A 14,308-nucleotide genomic window follows, 5' to 3' on the forward strand; every position below is an offset into this window, starting at 1 on the left:
AAAGCATATTGAAGCTGATTTGGAGATTAATTTGGTCAAAGAATAGTCAAAGTCAAATTAGTCAAAAAGCTAGTATTATAGTTTCCTAATTTTATTCTACTTTTTGTTTTAGGAAACTTCCTTTACTTTTTAAGTTTTATTTATTTATTTTCTGGATAAATAAGTTTAGGAGAGTTTTTATTTTATTATTTTCATTGTAAATTAATTAATTCCTAAATTCAAAATAAAGGAATTAATTAATCCAAATTAGTTTAGGATTAGGAAAGTTTCGACCAAGGTAGGATTCTCCATTGTGTGGCCGGTTTTTCCTAGGGTTTTTAGGGTTTATGTTGTTTCTTTCAAAGCCTATTTAAAGGCTTATTTTTCATTAATAAGATAACTTTAAAAACTTTGATTTGATTAAGAAAATACTTGTGAGATAAATTATCTCTTTGTTCTTTGAGAACACCTAAAACACCATTAGAGAATTGGTCGTTTTAGCTTGACTTATCAATAGGTTTTCCATCCCCTATTGTGGCGTCTACATTATTCCAAGGTTTCTAACCACAGGTTGGTTAGGGGTTGAGGTCCATTCCATTAGAACTTGAACTTAATTAAAGATCCGGGCTAATATAATACGGGTTTAGGAGCAGGTCGTCCTAGGTTCGTATCACAAGTCCTAGGTAGAAATGCTGGATTCATTTCTGGTGTTGGACCAGCTCAAAGAAAGAGCTATAGCAGGCTGCTTAACCAACCTACCCCTCAGTTGGCTACAGAGTTTGAAGATTACAAGGTTGAGGTAAAAAGGCTTGCACAAGTTGTGGATCAACAGGCAGAACTCATTGCCAGACTTTCTGCATTCTTGGATGTGAGTCAGTATCCTTCAAGTCCCAGCCAGTTGCCGCCACCACCATCACCTACTGCAACAATGACTTTATGTTATGGTTTCTGCTTGTGATATGCATAGCATTAAAATTCACCTATACATAGTTTTTTGATAGTGTACATATTGCATTCACAGGTGAATTTTTGGCACTATGCATGGTTATAGACATGTGCAATCACAAGTCTTTTTGCAAAGCATGTACAGGCACAAGTGCTCAGCTTACAGTCCTTTTGATACACTACTTTCTGTTTGTAGTGTAAGTATATAAATGTATGCAATGACAATTATGTGTAGGCAAGGACACTATTTTATAATCCTATAATTATGACATGGATTTTGACTGAATTCGATACTATGCCCTCTCCATGGTAGAATGACATTTAACTGCAATGTTTTAAAGGTTTAGGAGGTTAAACGAACTTGAGGACAAAAATGCAAACTTAAATAATTAAATTAAGGATAAAAAATGCAAAATGAAAAATAGTTTGTGGGATTCCATCTCTCCCCTACATGATTTTAATTTTGTTTTTCTGTTATTTTTTTTTTTTTTTACATTTTATTGTTCTCAATAACAAGAATAAACATAATGAGACAAAAAAAAAAAAAGCTTGTTTATATTAATGTTGTTTAAACTCGAGAGGAGGCAAGCTGCATTTTCTTTATTTTGCACTAGTTCGAATTTTATTTTTTTTTTTGTTTTTTTCACTAACTTTAATGTTATACTTATTTTTGAAGTAACTTATTTTTAATTTTTAATGTATTTTTAACTGTTCACAGGCAAAATTATATGTATACACATATGTATATGCATATATATTTTGTGCCTCAATGAATGCTTAACTTTTGACTATGAATTTATAATAAACGTGTTGTAAATTAATAATTGGTTCTATGCCAGGAAAAACACTTTTAATGTAATTGATTATTATTTGTCAAATCTTTTTGTTTTACTTAATATTCTTATCATTTTTTTGTTTTCGCAAATTAGTGCCACGATTATTACCGACATAACGTAATAATTATTTATGATTATATATTTTTTATTTTAATAATTAATTATAAAATTTACAAATTCTTACTCCCTTAATGGTTAATTGTGAAATTTATATTTATAAGTTGTTGGAAGATATTTTGATTGTACAAATAGTTTGATGGAAAACGTCTAACATTCACGGTCTTAGTGTATTTTTCTAACATCAAATTATAACAAACCTTATTACAAATCTTAAGGGCTTAGATGTATTATAGCATAGTTTTTATAAGTAACTATATGTATATAGGGGAATGTACTGTGTACAAATTAGGGGTTTGACACATATTAGCGATCCTTAACTGTTATTAGCTAATGGTAAATAATCGCTTATTTTTATTCAAATAGATAATAAAAATAATTCTTTTTCAAAATTATAATATATTTAAAATATATCAATTTTCAACTATTGAATGATCCTGCAATTGCTAGTGCGATTTGTCAAACATATTTGTCAAATATTTTTGATAGAACACGACCCCATACATATAGATAGTCCGCAATTTATTTGAGATACTATATGTCGCCATATAATTATATATAAAATATGTGTTTAATTATTATGATTTTGATCCTTCTTTGTTTTCTCAATAAACATTTGTTATGTTATTATAGTTTTTATCATACAAAGAAAGATGTTATTTACATACTAATCTACAAAGATACTTGTACATTTATATATATATATATATATTATCATTAGTGTTTAAATTCAAACTCATGATCATGATACAAAATAATTGCAAATGTACATAAACTTTTCTGATACTTAACCACATTATAAATATGTTTCCTAACAATTTACACTTGATTAATTAAGATGGACAAAATACATTTTTCACTTTCCATACATATAGCTTTCATTGTTATTTAACATATATATATATATATATATGGACATTGTTTTATAGAAAATGTATATTACAATATTTGTCATATGAATATTAAATGTTTATATGTTTAATTCTTAGGTTCATATGATTTGGACAGAAGAAAAAAAGAGAAAAAGAAAGAAAAGAAAGCAAAATAGAGAAAGTAAACGAAAATTTATATTGGAAAGTGAAACCCAAATATGAATTTCTACTTTGGTGGGAAGTTTTGCCTCCTTTTTCCATATTTCCCATTTATTTCATTTTGCTAAAATCCCAATCTGTCCCTTATGTTTACGTTTTAGCAAAAGCAAATCCCCATTTGAAACATTTTGTGTGATAGGAGTCCACCCCTCTGTGCGTCCATTTCGACCGGTAACACTCTCAACCTCTCTCTCAGTTTTGTTTTCTTCTTTTCAAAATACAGCTTATTACCTCTGCTACCACCTATCAAATTTTGTCCAATTCCAAAATTTTGGCTGACTGAAGAAGTCATTCTTCATATGTATTTTTGCTCAGCTTGTAAGGTATACGTGAATGATTGGGTTTTATACATATCAAACGAAAGCAACTGGATTGAGGAGCTAGTTGGATTTTCAGTTGGATGTGATGAGCCGAGAGGGAAAAGGTTCTTCATGACCTAAGGAAGGCATTCTTGGTAAGAGACATTTTCTTTCTAAGTTTGTGGTGTCTTTATGTATCAGATTTTTGTTTTTGCGTTCATACCAAACTACATGATGAGTCAATAGGAAAACAAATATATGTAACCTGCATTCTTTGTTGGAACAACTTACAGCTTATTGCAGCATATATAGGATTAGGTGAATACTTTTAGTTCCTATGACTTATACAAATTACATTTCCATATCCTATTTGGTTTTCATAATTTCTAAGCATAATTATATGTCATTTCCTGGAATTATGGTTTGTTTGTTTGTGGATGAGGTGGTTTTTTCCATTTGACTTACCCTCCAATAAGATTGAAAAAACTAATTTATTATTTTGGCAAAAACAATAAAAGTAGTGCATCTACACGAACTTGAGCCCAAAAATCATGTGGCAGAGCAATTGAAATAACCAAATGTAGGGATACTTGCCAAACTCCAAATCAGCTTGTAAACCAAGTCATCATAGAAACATAATAACATTGTCCACATTCTATTTAAAATATCATGTTACAAGATAACTCTATATCATACAGTTTAGCCATAACTTAATGCCTAGTAAGCTGGAAATTTCTATTTTTATTTTTTTCAATAAAGTATATCTACATACATATAATTTTTATGTGATACATAAATATATATTAGCAGCTCCTGACATTGTGCTTCCACTACCTTGCTGTCACCTTTAAAAAGGATCATGCTATAAGAAAACACACTGGACACAAGGTCATTGAAGTTTTATCTTTATTATGATAAAGTGAAGTTGATTATCAATGTTAATTCTAGATGGCTATGAATGTACTCCAAAAACAAATATTAGTGGAATGAATAATGCGTAGTATACCTATCATTGTTCTTTTTGTTGTTTTTTTTTTTTTTTAAATAGACCATTTCATGTCTTTGAGTATATGAATATTGCAATATCTGTTCTCCTTTTGCTAGTTAACTAGTTTACTATTCTTTTAATTTCCTATCCTTTAATGCTATCTTGCCGTGTATTGAGACACTTAAACCCATTTTAGCTTCAATATTGTACAAGTTAAGTTATTTTAAGTGCTTGATATATTATATCCTTATAACTATACTATTGGTTTCTTCTAGGAAGTTATGGAAAAAAAATGGATATGGTGTCATGATAAGCTGTCTGATGAATACACAAATGGTGTTAAATCATTTATTGAATTGGCTAAACATCATTTAGATGAAGATAATAGGACTAGATGTCCTTGTTGATATTGTCGGAATGTGTATTTCCAAGATATAAGTGTAGTTGAATGACATTTATGGGTGAAAGGATTTTCACCAGATTATCACAATTGGATTTATCATGGAGAGGCATTGAATTTTCAAGGTATTGAAATGGGTTTTGAGGAAGATTGATACGAACCTAGGATGACCTGCTCCTAAACCCGTATTATATTAGCCCGGATCTTTAATTAAGTTCAAGTTCTAATGGAATGGACCTCAACCCCTAACCAACCTGTGGTTAGAAACCTTGGTATAATGTAGACGCCACAATAGGGGATGGAAAACCTATTGATAAGTCAAGCTAAAACAACCAATTCTCTAATGGTGTTTTAGGTGTTCTCAAAGAACAAAGAGATAATTAATCTCACAAGTATTTTTTTTAATCAAATCAAAGTTTAAAGTTATCTTATTAATGAAAAATAAGCCTTTAAATAGGCTTTGAAAGAAACAACATAAACCCTAAAAACCCTAGGAAAAACCGGCCACACAATGGAGAATCCTACCTTGGCCGAAACTTTCCTAATCCTAAACTAATTTGGATTAATTAATTCCTTTATGTTGAATTTAGGAATTAATTAATTTACAATGAAAATAATAAAATAAAAACTTTCCTAAACTTATTTATCCAGAAAATAAATAAATAAAACTTAAAAAGTAAAGGTAGTTTCCTAAAACAAAAAGTAGAATAAAATTAGGAAACTAAAATACTAGCTTTTTGACTAATTTGACTTTGACTATTCTTTGACCAAATTGATCTCCAAATCAGCTTCAATATGCTTTGTAGGATGCCAAATAAGCTTATTGTGAAGTTCCCCACGTTGCCCTTGCTTGGAAGTATGAAAAAAAGGTCAATACAGTAAAATACAGTAAAACCCGCGGAGAATACAGCAAATCCGGCCCTTTCCTTCTCCTTGTGCGCAAACCACCTTGTTGGTCGGCTTTAAAGCTGCTTTGGCTGGTTTCTATAACTCATCCTCCATATGAATTGATCCCATAAAGATGGGGTTCCAATTCATACAACCCGACCTCCTTATTAGCACCAAAAACGTCACCCGGCCCTGTTTTGGCTTCTATTGCTTGTATGAGTAAAACAGGCCTTGGTTCTTTAGATGTGGCCAACCCCTCTTGGCTATGACTTATTCCTTGTATGAAGACAGCAAGATTGTCCTTGAACCTCTTGGCTTGGGCCCTAGTGATCGGTCCCACCTTCATTTGTATTGGGTCAGCACCCCAGCGGGTTGTTGGTCGAGCAGTCTCGGGTGGATTCGCATCAAAGATGATGAAGCTGTTGAACATGATAAGGAAGAAGATGGTAATGATGATATCATGGTAGCATTGCAAGATGCTGCAGGTGACATGGATATTGATGTAGATGCATATGAAGGTCACATTGGAGATCAAGATCATAGAAATAAAGAATTTTCAGGATTATTTGCTGAAGTTGAAAGCGAGTTATATCCAGGGTGTACAAAGTTCTCTGCATTGACTTTTTTGGTCAGGTTAATGCATATAAAAGCTTTAAACCATTGGAGTAACAAGTCATTTAGTATGTTGCTTGAACTTCTCAAGGAAGCACTTCGAGAGGGTACTAAATTGCCAAAGTCTTACTACAAGGCAAAATGTACACTTCATGCACTTGGATTAGGATATGAAACGATTCATTCTTGTAAATGGGATTGTGCATTGTTTTGGAAAGAATCAGCTGAATTGGATAAATGTCCAATATGTGCTGAACCGAGATACAAATTTCAAGGTACTGAGGGGAAAAGGATCCCTCAAAAGGTGCTTCGATATTTTCCTATCACTCCAAGATTGTAAAGATTATTTACATCTCGCCATACTACTATTGATATGAGATGGCACAAAGAGAAGCGTCCTAACACAAATGGAGTATTGAGGCATCCAGCAGATGGAGAAGCATGGAAGCACTTTGATGAACAATATCCGATATTTGCTATGAATCCTCGTAATGTCCGGCTAGGTGCTGCCACTGATGGATTTAATCCTTTTAGTAACATGAGTACTTCGTATAGCATGTGGCCAGTGATGTTAGTGCCTTATAACCTGCCACCTTGGAAGTGCATGAAAGAGACTTTTTTGATGATGTCACTATTAATACCAGGCCCAACAACACCTGGAAAAGACATTGATGTGTACTTACGGCCTATGATTGATGAATTGAAAGATCTATGGACAAATGGTGTCACCACTTATGACATCTCTAAAAAGGAGAGGTTTACAATGCATGCAGCAGTGTTGTGGACAATACATGACTTTCCAGCATATGGAACACTTTCTGGATGGAGTACCAAAGGATACAAAGCATGTCCGACTTGTAATGAAGATACTTCTTCCCAAGCTTTAAGAAGTAAGATTTGTTACATGGGACATCGTCGATATTTATCCATAAATCATGCATGGAGAAATAATCGACAATATGATGGAAAGCTTGAACGAAGGTTAGCTCCAAAGCAGTTTTCAGGAGCTGAAATATTACAACAGTTAGATAGGACAATTGAGAGCAGATCGGGGAAACATCCTAACAATGTGGATAAAAAGAGAAAGCGTGCTGCCTGTGAATTAAATTGGACAAGGAAAATCATATTTTTTGAACTAGAATATTGGTCTAAATTAAAATTTCGGCACAATTTTGATGTGATGCATATTGACAAAAACATTTGTGATAATATAGTTGGAACAATGTTGGACATCAAAGGTAAGTCGAAGGATACTGACAAGGCACGTATGGATTTAAAGGATCTGAAAATTCGAAAAGAATTGCATTTACAAGAAACTGGCGGTAAAGTTTTGAAACCTTTGGCATGTTTTTCATTAACAAGAGATGAAAAACATGAGTTTTATAAGTTTTTTAAGTCTGCCAAATTTCCAGATAGCTATGCTGCTAATATTTCAAAGAATGTGAACATTAAGGATGGTAAGATATCAGGTTTGAAAACTCATGATAGTCATGTTCTTTTGCAACAACTTTTTCCGGTGGGTATAAGACCTTACATTAAGAAAGAGGTTTGTGGAACAATTATTGAAATGTGCATGTTCTTCCAAAAACTTTGTGCACGAACTCTATCTGTTTCAGACTTGGATATGTTACAAAAGGGGATAATACTTACATTGTGTAAATTGGAAAGAATATTCCCTCCAGCCTTTTTTGATATCATGGTTCATCTAGCAGTTCACCTACCATATGAGGCAAAAATGGCAGGACCAGTACATACTCGTTGGATGTATCCTTTTAAAAGGTAAAGCCTTTGGTTATTAAAGTTGATCAATCAATTTACATTCTTTTAATTTTTTAATTTTTTTACTTTTTTTTTATTTTTATGATATTTTTCATTCATTATTAGAGCTTTGGGAACATTGAAAAAATATGTGAGAAATAAAGCTCATCCAGAAGGTTCAATAGCAGAGGGTTATGTTGTCAATGAGGCATTAACTTATTGTTCAATGTACCTTCATGGTATTGAAACTCGATTCAATCGGCCAGAACGTAATAAAGATGGTGAGAATCAGATTGCTTCGACTTTGTCAGTATTCACTCAACCTGTGAACTTGTTGGGGAAACCTCAATTTGTTGAACTGAAAGATGATGATTATAAAAAAGCTCATTGGTACATCCTTTACAATTGCTGTGAGTTGCAGCCATATTTTGAGTAAGAACCAAAACTTATATATTATTAGTTGAAGTTCAAAATAAGTAAATTATAAATCCATACTTCTAATTAAATTACATTTTTGCAGTGAGCACACCAAACTATTGCAAAACAGGGGTGTCACAAGTATTCTGCGGGTACAAGAAAAGGAATTTCCACAATGGTTTGAACAAAGGGTATGTATTTTTTAGTTATAAAAGGTAAAATTCCAGCTTGACATGTAAGTATTGTTAATTAATTAAAATTACATTTTCACAGATAAAATATTTCAGTAGATGTAAATATCCAATGGTAACTGATGAGTTGTACTCACTAGCATGTGGTCCTGATTATGGAATAAGATCATATAGTGGATGTGTAGTAAATGGAGTTCGATATCGTACAAAAGTTCGTGATGATAGGCGTGTCACTCAAAATTGTGGAATTTAGGTTGTGGTGATCATGATGGTGAATCTTGTGATTTTTATGGGGTAATAGAAGACATTCTTGTGTTAGACTATAGGTCCAAACACTCTGTTGTACTTTTTAGATGTGCATGGTTTGACACAAATGTGAAAAAGAAAAAGATGATCACAGAGTTTCAAATCACAAGCATTAATGTCACTTCATATTGGTATAAGAATGACCCTTTTGTCCTTGCCTCACAAGCTAAACAAGTGTTTTATGTGGATGATTACAAGATGGGTCAACATTGGAAAGTGGTTCGAAAGGTGCATCATCGTCATCTGTGGGATTTTCCAGACCGATTAGATGAAGGTGATGATCATGGTGATTCATTTGAAGTTTAAAAGTTGGATGCTTATCAAGAAAATGATTCAATGGACATTCAAAATTTATTTGAATCAATTGATATTGAACGTCTTAATCGTGAAGATATTGACCCAATAGAAATTAAATTGAAGAGTGCAACAAACTATGAAGATGCAGATAGTGAGGCAGAGAGTGGAGATTTTGAAGATGCAGATAGTGGTGCAGAGAGTGAAGATTATGAAGATGCAGATAGTGGCACAGAGAATGAAGATAATGGGGAGTACAATGAGGAAAACGACAATGATAGTGAAGATGAGTTGTTAAGTCATGGTGAAACCGGTGAGGATACTGACTCATTTGCATAAATAACTATATATATTTTTTTCCTTTTTTCAGTTTCCTATGTAATGATTTCTGTTCATGTTAAAGATGATTATGCTCCATTTCAAACTAATTTAATATAACTATATGTTGCTTTTTTAATATAGCTTACTAGCATATATATATATATATATTAAGTCCAGAATGTTCATATTGTCAGCTAATAATTCGTTTATGTTTTTATTGTCATCACTTTACATATACTCTTATTCTTTAAAGTTTTATCACAATATGATTATAATGCACCATGTTATCACCTTGGACATATTAGAAAGTTCCTTCACTTTGCATATACTAATTACTTGTACTGTTGTATTTATGTAATGATTTCTCTTCATCATACTGTTGTATTTGTGTAATGATTTATATTCATGTTTATGCTGATCATGCTCCATTTTAACTATAGGTTAATATAACCTACGCTGTCTTTTGAATGTGGTTTATTTGCATATATTAATTACTTATATTTATATTCTCACTTAATAATTTCTTTATTTTTATGTCATCATCAATTCCAATATGCTTTTATTTTTTAAAACAGGGGTGTCATCATAATAAAATATATTGCACCATCTTACCACCTTGGACAAGCACCTAATGACAAAAAAGAGTACTTGTTTTTTTTTTTTTTGCAATTGATTACATCTACAGTGCCGAACATGATCCTAATAGGATATTTCTTAAAGTGAATTAGGAGGATTAGATATATAAAAATATAAATATATATATATACATATGTATATTTGTTTTTATTCCAATTCATGATAATATTTAGAGTAACACTGATTCTATTTCCTTCAATGTTTTACCTTGTGCAAGTTATTTTTAGATTGAGAATTACTTGTATATTTGTGTAGAGTTTGTTTTGATTGAAAATTAATTATGTATTTTCATTTGTGAATTTATGCTCAATCATGAATGTTATTGGCTTAATAAAAAATGTTTTATTGGTGAAATTATTATTGCATTTTTTAGAGTTTGTCTTTTTTTTCTAAATTTTATTATTGCCTCTATTTGTCAAATATTCACAAATGCATTTAGTGTTCTTGGAGAATTTCAATGGAAGTGAGGGATATTTATTATAGAATACTATTGGAGCTGAATCAATTATGCACATTTTTTTCCCCAATATATCAATCAATTAGTAATTTGTTTCTAATTTGTTTCGTTTGTATTTTGTCTTCAATTTTTTTTAATGTTTTTTTATATTTAAGAATGAGATGGTATGATTACAACAAACATGCGTTGATACAGTTTATGGTACGATTACAATAACCATGGATATTGGTGCGTGCTTTTCAAATTACATTGTAGCATCTCACAAGTATAAATTATATTGTTTGCTTTATTCATGTTATATACAGATGCTTTTCTTCTTTAATATTTTGTGTTTGCAATGGAAATATAGTGTGATATCAATTTCATGTATGTAATGAAATTTATAATAATATAATCAGTTTTATACTTTTTGGTTAAACATATAATTGAAATTATACAATATTATTAATATTTATTAACATTCATAAAGCATAATTCACTACCAATCTATTGGTCACTCAAATTATATTTCACCAACCAATTCAATGGATACCAAAATAAAGGTTTATAGAAACCCAATATTGGTAATTGATAATGCCCTTTATTTTGGTATACAGTAAAAAAGGGATACAGTGACTAATATTTTTGTCATTAAAATGCATTGCAAATTGGCAATGATTATTATTATTAACCATAACATTCGTTAGTGAAAGGTTTCTCGACGACCAAATAATAGTTACAGAGTAATAAAATTTGCCACCAATTGTAACTAGCCACTATACCAACAATTTTAGTGACTACAAAAATGTGTCACTCAAACACTATTTAAGGACCAAATAATAAGTCGTTGAAACTAAATTCTTTGACCAAATCACATTACTGCTAAAACCATATTTTTGCAACCAACTACATGGTCGTTCAAAACCTCTTTTGATGACTGGAACATTTTGTCATTGAATACGGTTTTTAGTGACCATAATTTTGGCCATGAATATTTTAATAATTGGTCCCATAACATTTTTTGGTTACGAAGTTATAAGTTTTTATGACTAAAATATATGCTTAAAGTGACCATAAATAGTCACCAGCACAGCATTGAGTGACAAAATATTGGTTGCTCATATTTTATAATTGGTCGGTAAAAGCTTAAAATTGGTGTCCTTTTTAATATTCAAGGCATTTTAAAGACTAATTTATGGTCACAAAATCCTTAAAAACTAGCCACTAAAACCTCAATTGATTTAGCAACCAACATATATTAGTTACTAAATAGAATCTGTTACGACGTTTAAGCGACCACGGTTTTTTGGTCTCTAAAAGCCACTGGCGACCAAAATTGGATGTTTTGCAACCAAATTAACGGTTGTTAAAAGGCATTTTTTTAGTAGTGGACAAATGAATCAAAAGATTCATGTTTGGTTCGGGAAGGGATCGTGGAAGTTTTGAAATGAATGGAAAGATAATCTACTTTCATTAAGTGATTTATTAGATAATCAAAAATAGAAGATCTTGAAGACTATTAAAAATTCAGAAGAAATATGCAGGGGGGCCGTGGAATAGCTGGAAAAAGCCCGGTCCAACTTGCAGAAAGTAGATATGGAAGTGGAGCAGTTTCGAGTGAATGGATACTCTAGAATAGAACGCGAAAATTTGAATTTGATTAATTCAACTTGGAAAACCTTGGATCAATTAGAAAATTACAAAAATGAAACCATTCATTTTGAACAACAAAAAGCTATTAATCAAGTTCGACAACGGATTTTCCAACAAGCCTTGTAAGGAACTTGTTTAAACATCGAGTTACATTTATGTACCATCAATACTAATATTGGCATGTTTGGAACGATGAAAGAAATAAAGGGTTAGTCTTTCTATGGCAGGCATTACTTTTCTTTCAAACAAAAATAAAGAATTAAGAAATATTCATGGTAACTATTCGAGGAGATGAAATTAGTAACATTATTCGTGAATGTATTGAGCAATATAATATAGAAGTAAAGATTTTAAATACCAATACTGTACTCCAAGTAGGTGACAACATTGCTCATATTTATGGTCTTGATAAAGTAATGGCGGGGGAATTAGTAGAATTTGAAGAAGGTACGATAGGCATTGCTCTAAATTGGGAATCAAATAATGTCGGTGCTGTATTACTGGGTGACAATTTTGATGATACAAGAGGGAAGTTCTGTAAAAGCAATAGGAAAAATTTCTTAGATCCCGGTAAGTGAGGCTTTTTTGGGCTGTGTTATAAATGCTCTGGCTAAACCTATTGATGTCGAGGTGAAATTTTAGCTTCTGAATCCCGATTAATTGAATCTCCTACCCCGGATATTATTTCAAGGCGTTCGATATATAAGCCTCTTCAACAGGACTTATTGCTACTAATTCGATGATTCCTATAGGACGTGCTCAGCGAGAATTAATTATTGGGGACAGAATACCAATAAAATAGCAATAGCCACAGATACAATTCTCAATCACCAACAGCAAAATGTAATATGCATTTATGTAGCTATTGGTCAAAAAGCATCTTCTCTGGCTCAGGTGGTGACTGCTTTACAAGAAAGGGGAGCAATGCATTACACTATTGTGGTAACTGAAACGACCAATTATTTGGCTACATTACAATACCTCGCTCCTTATACAGGAGCTGCTCTGGCTGAATATTTTATGTACTGCAAACAACACACTTCAATTATTTATGACGATCTCTCAAAACAAGCACATGCTTATCGCCAAATTTCTCTTTTATTATGCAGACCACCAGGCCAACAAGCTTATCTAGGAGACGTTTTTTTATTTGCATTCATGCCTTTTGGAAAGAGCTGCTAAATCAAGTTTTCATTTAGGTGAAGGAAGAATGACTGCTTTACCAATAGTTGAGACTCAATCGGGTGATGTTTCGGCTTATATTCCTACAAATGTAATTTCCATTACAAATGGACAAATATTCTATCCGCCAATGTATTCAATGCTGGAATCAGACTTGCTATTAATATGGATATTTTTGTATCCAGAGTAGGGTCCGCAGATCAAATTAAAGCCATGAAACAAGTAGCAGGCAAATCAAAATTGGAATTGGTACAATTCGCAGAATTAGAAGCCTTTGCACAATTCACTTATGATCTCGATAAAGCTACTCATAATCAATTGGCAAGAGGTCAACGATTACATGAGTTGCTCAAACAATCTCAATTAGCCCCTCTCGCAGTGGAAGAATAGATAATGACTATTTATACTGGAACCAATGGTTATCATGATTCATTAGAAATTGAGCAGGTAAGGAAATTTCTCGTTGAGTTACGTACTTACTTAAAAATGAATAAAACTCAGCTCCAAGAAATCATAGCTTCTACCAAGACATTTATCGAGGAAGCAAAAGCCCTTTTGAAAGATGCTATTCAAGAACAGCTGGAATGTTTTCTACTTCCTGAACAAGTATAAAGAAAATAAATTGATCACTTTTAATTTTTATCAATCTTAATTCAATATTAATTAAATCTTAATCTAATACTAATTATAATAATAATAAATAAATTATATACTGTTTCTATTATATAGTTAACAATTATATAATTATTTAAATTATTTTAAAATATTAAATTATTTTAAAATAAAATATAAAAAAGTTATAAAATATAAAAGTTTTTGTTTTTTGTAATAATTATTATCTATAATACTATAGAAATAATAATATATTACATTTCTATATTAAATATAATATTAATATTATATACACATATTAACATACATTAAATATATAATATATTTAAATATATAATATATATTAA

General features: G+C 31.4%; 1 protein-coding gene and 1 pseudogene across 1 annotated transcript; both read left to right on the forward strand.

Moving 5' to 3' along the window:
* The first annotated feature begins 6,528 nt into the window (after positions 1-6,528).
* LOC125422155 (uncharacterized) lies at positions 6,529-9,133 on the forward strand. The gene is made up of 7 exons (XM_060816416.1): positions 6,529-7,252; positions 7,370-7,477; positions 7,568-7,934; positions 8,070-8,303; positions 8,434-8,521; positions 8,604-8,746; positions 8,875-9,133. The coding sequence occupies exons 1-7, from the start codon at positions 6,529-6,531 to the stop codon at positions 9,131-9,133; spliced, it is 1,923 nt and encodes a 640-aa protein (XP_060672399.1).
* A 3,306-nt stretch (positions 9,134-12,439) lies between these two features.
* LOC125421798 (ATP synthase subunit alpha, chloroplastic-like) lies at positions 12,440-13,961 on the forward strand (annotated as a pseudogene).
* Positions 13,962-14,308: the final 347 nt, after the last annotated feature.

This window comes from Ziziphus jujuba, chromosome 4 (genome assembly GCF_031755915.1).
Source record: "Ziziphus jujuba cultivar Dongzao chromosome 4, ASM3175591v1".
NCBI lineage: Eukaryota > Viridiplantae > Streptophyta > Magnoliopsida > Rosales > Rhamnaceae > Ziziphus > Ziziphus jujuba.